Source organism: Alligator sinensis, unplaced genomic scaffold, assembly GCF_000455745.1.
Source record: "Alligator sinensis unplaced genomic scaffold, ASM45574v1 scaffold144_1, whole genome shotgun sequence".
NCBI lineage: Eukaryota > Metazoa > Chordata > Crocodylia > Alligatoridae > Alligator > Alligator sinensis.
The window spans coordinates 118,472-125,257 of NW_005843042.1; the positions used below are offsets into that span (position 1 = coordinate 118,472).

Here is a 6,786-nt window from a genome sequence, read left to right on the forward strand (position 1 = left end):
TTCAGCAGGTCAGTGCCTAGTGCTGATGTCCAGTCACTCCCCTACCCCAGCCCTCTTCATTACACTATTGTAAATGACATTGCTGTTCTCACTATGTTACAAGGTTATGACAGACATAACTGGGGAAGCTGGTCACTATTTTAGAATGCTAGTTATGCTGATTTTAGAATGATAACCAAACTGTTTGTGCTAATTTACAAAATTCTGGGTGCATCTGCATGCACATATGGATGCAAAGCAATAAACTCCAGCACAGAGTTTATTGCTCCCAGGCACTACCTTTCCAGGTGGACCCAGGACCACAGCATGTTTTGCTGGGTCAAAGTAGCTGCAGCTGGCAGAAGGCCCAGGGGGTCAGCCTGCCAGCTCGGGGCTGCTCCAACCTGGATGACTGTGCTGCAGAGGGACTGGCTGGGGCACAAGGGTACTTCAGTGTGGAGGCTAACTGGTAGGCAGCCTCCACACTGAAGCACTCTCATACCCCAGCCAGCCAGGTCAGCATTTACACATGCATTGCTGCACATGAAAAAACTCTGCAGCAAGATAGTAGTCATATTTACAAGTACTAATCTGCTGCGGATTTTATTCGTTTCATGTGGCCTAATAGGGCAACTCCACAGTAAATGTCTTGTGTAGATAGGCTCATGGATTTAAAAAATGCTCTTAAATAGAATTTTTCAGTCATGGAAAAGATGCTGTGTCTGTCTCTGAGCTCTCATAGCCCTCTGCACTGTATGTTATAATGTTTCAGTTGAGATACCACTTTGTCTTTTCTCTCACAGCTTTGACTTCTTGCTTGTAAACTCTTAGATATGTGATGCTTCTACTCCATAGTGTTTATTAATATTGTCTGGGGCACACTGACACACTCTGGACACACTCTAAGATCTTATTACTTGGGCAGGCATTTTATTTACATATTTTATTTTAATATTTTTTATTCTGTCCTTATGATTTATCTGGTTTTTAGTATAAGCTATTATAAGCTATATATGCCATCTTGAGCCTCATGGGGGGGGGCAGCATATAAAGAATAATAATATAATGCATATAAAACATAAAATAAGTTAATTATGCATGTAGTTATGTTGAATTATTCGTGAAAAATACCAATCCATAACTCTGGAAACTTTCATAAGAGTTAATATATTTACCATAATCAGTTGGGTAATAGTAAAAGATCATTATAGACTAAAATAGAAGAGAATTTCCTAAGAACCTGTAATCAAAATAAGATTGAGATAACCATCAGCAATTAAGTTTGAAAGCCCTTAATGCTTAGGAACCATTCTCCAAAGTCTGAGAAAGCAGATGGGTTTTACTCACCATATTTAGAAGGTTAAATCCAAGTTATGTTTAGAGAGTTGGAAGCTTAATCCCTTAAACTTCATGGAAAACATCCCACCAGAATTCTCATTAGAGAGAGCTGTAGTGGTCTGTATAGCTAGAGAGGATTTCTCCCAAGTAATCATATCGCATTTGAGAAAATATAAGTTAAAAATCAGTATTTCATGTTCCATCTAACAAGCAGTCTGTACCACTTACAGCTTACCGGTGTTATGTTTTAGTAGGTTAGAGCGTAGAGGAAGAGTCTTCTGCACCAGCACTTGCTGTCTAGGTTGTCTCAAACATGCAACCCTTCTGGGGCATAAACTGTAGCAAACCAAGTATCTGGCTAGATCTGTCAGGAACATCCCACTACCCACCCCAACCCCCATTTCTTGCCAAGAAAATGAGAAACAGGAACTTTCAGCGACAACTGTTATTTGTACACACATCAGGAACTTCACCTCTAGCAAGACCTTATGTCTTCTTTGAAGCAGAGGGCTCAAAGCCAGGCAACATTACATTATAGGACATTCTCCAGTGATTTCCTGGTGTTTGCCCAAATCCTCTAAAGTGCCTCTAATCTAGCTTGATGCTTACCTCAAATTTAGGGAGGTCCCTCAAGTGAACTAATACTGTTACCAGGGTTCAAATTACAGTTTGACTCTTGGGGGGCAGAGGGGGGGCTACAAAAAAATAGGCTGCCAATTATGATGCCCTTATAAAATTGGAGCTCTCCCCAGGTTATGATTTTCAAATTTTACAGGGGGGGCTCTCATCTCTTATGGGGGGCTCAGCCCCCCCTGAGTTCCCCCATAATTCAAACCTTGACTATTACATCTCTAAAGAGATTAAGTCTCTCATTGAGCCCCACAACTCAAATCCTATGGCACCCTACAGAGGCCTGGTAGTTAGGGCATTGTACTGGGAAGAGAGATATGTGAGTGTATTTCAAACCTCTCTGAGTTAGGGGGCCTAAAATCTAGATCTCTTGCTTTCTGGGGAAATTATTAACCACTAGGGTAGTGAACAAGAAGGCAGTACCTCTAACTCCTTCCCTTTCATATGCAGTATTTGGTGTCAACCAGTCATTTCATTTGCCCCTTTTCTGCTCGTGCCATCGAAGACATGTAGAGTTTGCACACTTTTCCCAGAGCAGCTGGATGACAAAGGCATGAATGTGATGTTAAATGCTTTGGTGGCCATCTTATGAACCCTTTTGAGCATACTTGGAAAGATAAGTTGCTTCACAAGGGACTGCAGAGAGCTTTTTTAGACTAGGCAGAGGTGCTGTGTACTTACACAAAACCAATGGAAATTAAGAGCCTGAATGGAATTTAAAATGTTTCATGGAGGTTAAATAGGATACTTATTAGTAACTTTGGCACTTAAAAGACACCTAAACAGCACTTACCCTAGAAATGACATTTCTTCTTTTGGTCTCAGATTAATCAGTATAAATTCTCATAAACAGGGATCCTGGTTTTCTTTGATAAAACAAAAAATCCCCAGTTTTGTGGTTAAAAAAGTAACCTAAAATTCACATATTTCCACGATTAAATGAAACACCAGTAATACATACATACATGCATACGTGTGTGTGTGTGTGTATGTGTATGTGTATGCACGCATGTCTATAGAAAACCAGGATTTCTGCTCATAATTCAAGCCCCACCTTCTCCCCAGGTCAATTAAAAGGAGGTCAATTATGCTGGATAGCAAAAATTATGGCATGTTATTGCATAGTTTAAGGAATAGTGATTTTCACTTTCTATTTAAATTGTTCTTCTCTCTTCCTTAACATTGCTATTGTATAGAACGTTTGCTTCTTAAATTGATAAGAAAGTTTTTTTTCAACAAGTATTTCTGTGATATTCCTAGAATCATGTGCGGATGATATAAAACCTTTGTCAGATGCCATAATCCTCTTAATATTTTTGCTGGTGATCTTTCTCATAATATTCATCCTCCTGATTTTTCTGTGCAAATGGCAAAGGTAAGCATACATTTGCTGGTCATATATATTTTCATTAATGTAATGAAACACAGTGGAAGACAATGCAACACAATACAACACAATGTAATAAATGCTGCAGCTGACGTCAGGATCAACGTATTTAGCATTCAAATTCATATGTGACAAGGAAGTCAGATTTTGTGACTGCAGAAAATTGGGAAGTCAACAAGTTAAGTAGAGCTTTAAGGGCTGCTATGCCATGAAATTACTTCTCCAGGTGGTTTCCTTTCATTTACAAGTATAAACAGAATGATTGTGGTAGTGCTGAGGGACCTTTATAGTCTTAAAAGGCCCACCTAGCCTTGGATTTGCACTTTTTAAACCATTAAAAAGCCAATTCCTTTCCATCTTGCTTCAAAGCCAATCTTTACTTCTTTGTGTCACTTTTGTAACCCGGGTGTCCCCAAAGTGAGTGTCCCCTCTCACCAATAAAAGGGGAAATCCAGCAGGGTACATGTGCTGGGGGTGGAAACTGTAATTTACTTGTAGCTCCCTCCTACCTATTGTGTCTTAATAGAGGAGGAACAGAAAGCAATGTTTTAAACAGATATACATTTAATATAAGTTTATAAAAAGGTAGTGAACTAAAGTGAATATTTGCAGGTTATAAATACATATGATTATAATTATATACACACCTAAATATAAACAGGTAAGCATAGTTCTAAACAATATGAACAGGTAAGTACAACAATAAATGGCACTTTAAACTATCAGGCGTACAGTTAACAGTTAATAAACACTCCAAAATGCACAGTGTATATCAAACAATCAGTAAACACTCTAAAATATAAGATGCAAGAGTTCTCTAGTGGTTCCCCTCCTCTAAGGGATCTCTTCCTCCTGCCTCTTCCCCGGTGGGACACCCATTTCCCCACTAACCCTTGTGTTCCAAGGAGCCGGGTGGGGCAGTGTTCATAAGCTCCCTGGCCTGGCTAAAGTTTCTCCAGGGAGGGCTCATGCATCCCAGTGGCCCAATCCTTCTCAGCAGGAGTTGCGGGCCTGGGCTGCCTCGTGTATACCCAGGGCTGCGCCACTCTGAATGCTGCTCCCCATGCTTGTGAACTGCTCCATTCCCGGGGCCCTTGTGGACCCACTGCAGGGAATGGGTCCCAGACCACCTGGCCCCTCCATCTCCAGGCCAGTAGCGCTGCCTCCCGTGCCCAGCCTCATGATGTGATTGGAGACCTGAGCTGCCTCACTGCAGCTCCCAGGATCTCAGTCCCTCGTGGACCCTCCATGCAGCGACACCTGCATTGCAGCCTGGCCTCGTGCTGGGGTTGGAGACCCGAGCTGCCTCACTGTGGCTCCCAGGGTCCTGGTCCCTTGCGGACCCTCTGTGCAGCGACGCCTGCAACACAGACCAGACTTGTGCCAGGGTTGGAGACCCAAGCTGCCTCGCTGTGGTTCGCAGGGTCCCAGTCCCTTGCGGACCCTCTGTACAGTGATGCCTGCACCGCCTACTGCTTCTGTCCAGTGGCAGAATCTTTCGGGCTCTTCTGGGCAGCTGGATATGACTGCTGGGAAGCTCTCCCAGCTCTTCTTGGCCCCAGGACCCCTTCCTTCTTCTTCATCCTTCACTGACTGTGTCTTGTGCTCAGCACACAGCTGCTTATATCCCCTTCTGGGACTCTGCCCCAGGTTGAAAATGAACCAATTAGTGGGGCTACAGCTGCAGTTCCTAATTAAGTCCACTCCTGCCCCCGCTTTGGAGTAGAGGGGGAGCAGACTCTCCTCCTGGCTCCTCCCCTGCCTGTTTCTGATTGGTGGGTTTTGCCCCACCAATGTATTCATGGTCTCCTAAGCCCAGAGAGCCAGGCAAAGCCCAGCAAGCCCGCCACACTTTCAAGTGCCATTTTCAAAAACTGGATGTGATCAAAGAACCAATAATCATTGTTGCATTAGGCTAAAGTAGACTGATAAGCACAGTCAGCAAATGCAAGATATCAGCAAGATTTTTGGTCTGACAGCTTGGCACATCATTTTATCTACAATAAAAACTGAAAAAACAAGATAATTAGTTTTTTCTTTTAAAAAACTCATGCTACAATACCACAGGTGAAGATATGTGTTACTAGAATCCCAACTCAAGTTACACACCCAGGTTTTCACCAGTCTGAAGAACAGAAAAGGGCCTAAGTTTTGTAACAAGCACCAAGCCAATATATGGCTGTTTCCTGCACACCAGAATGGCTATACTATGCCCTGCTGTGGTAATTTCCGGTCAGTATTTCATCCCTTGGGGGACAATTCTTCAGAGTTTAGAGGAAACTCGGGTATGTAATGCATTTTGCTGTGACATGTCTTGGATAAACATGCCAGAAATCAGAGTCGTAAGCCAGCATTTCTCAACCTGAGGGTTGCAACCCAAAAGTGAGTGGCAAGAATATATGAAAGGGTCACAAACAAATGTTAAAAATGGACTCTCTTTTAAAGGAGAAAAATGTAGGGAACATGGGTTTTCCATTGCAGGCTGGAAAAGTTTTGCAAGGGGCTGCTTGGGGCCCCTCATGCCCTATTCCCCCCCGCCCAATACCATATGGTGGGAGGCTGGGGCCTGGGGGCAGGGGGCAGAAGTCAGGAGTGAGGGGCACCAGCAAAGCCAAGGGGCTGTTTTCTACTTAAACTGTTTACTTGGGTCAGGACTAGCCAGCAATGTTTACAAATGGGTCCTGGTACAAAAAAAGGTTGAGAACCACTGTTCTAAGCTGACGGCATCCACCATTCTGTTGCACACCGCAGAATTTGTTCACAGGAGAGAAGCTTGTACGCAGATTTTAGGGTGAATGCTCTTAAAAACAATGATACTGAATATGATTCATCAAAGATAAAATACGTTTTTTATACTATAGTGCTGCAGTATGAATTGTCTTTCTAAACAAAGTTCATTTTTGGAGTAGATCATCCTTCTCTGAATGGATGGAACATTTAGTAAAGTTTTTTTTCTCTTTACAGATTTCAGAAGTCAATTATGCCAGTGATACCAGATCCAAAATATATATTTACTGACCTCTTCACTGATCACAATGGAAATTTACAGGTAAAACATCCTTGACCTTTCTGGCCAATTTTAATTCAAACACAGCTGTTCAACCATGTAATTATTTGAAAAAATATGCTACCTATTTCTGTGGTGTCTGCGGAGGTTTAAAGTAACCTCTGATCCAAAAGCACCATTTCTCTCTCCACTTCTTGACCATTTGGTCTTATAGAAGAACTATGATTATTTTCACTCTGTGTTAACACTCAAGTGCCCTGATCAAAGATCAACAATACTAAGCCCTATTCAAACTGTCAGGAACTGTCTGAAGAAGCTTGCAATTGAAGGCAATACATATCATATGGAAAAAGATAGGGGCAGTTCAAGAGAATGAGACAACATAAGAATGAGGCAACATTAGTCATGAAATGCAGCTCAGTAGTAGCCACACCAAATCACTGTT

The 6,786-nt window shown here is 42.2% G+C and overlaps 1 protein-coding gene across 1 annotated transcript in view; it reads left to right on the forward strand.

Annotated features, from left to right (window-relative positions):
- LOC106723045 (cytokine receptor-like factor 2) overlaps positions 1-6,786 on the forward strand; it is an 18,233-nt gene that overhangs the window by 10,364 nt on the left and 1,083 nt on the right. Inside the window, exons 5-6 of the mRNA XM_025193408.1 lie at positions 3,208-3,322; positions 6,299-6,383. Coding sequence (XP_025049193.1) covers positions 3,208-3,322; positions 6,299-6,383 — 200 coding nt within the window. The remainder of the gene's footprint in view (positions 1-3,207; positions 3,323-6,298; positions 6,384-6,786) is intronic.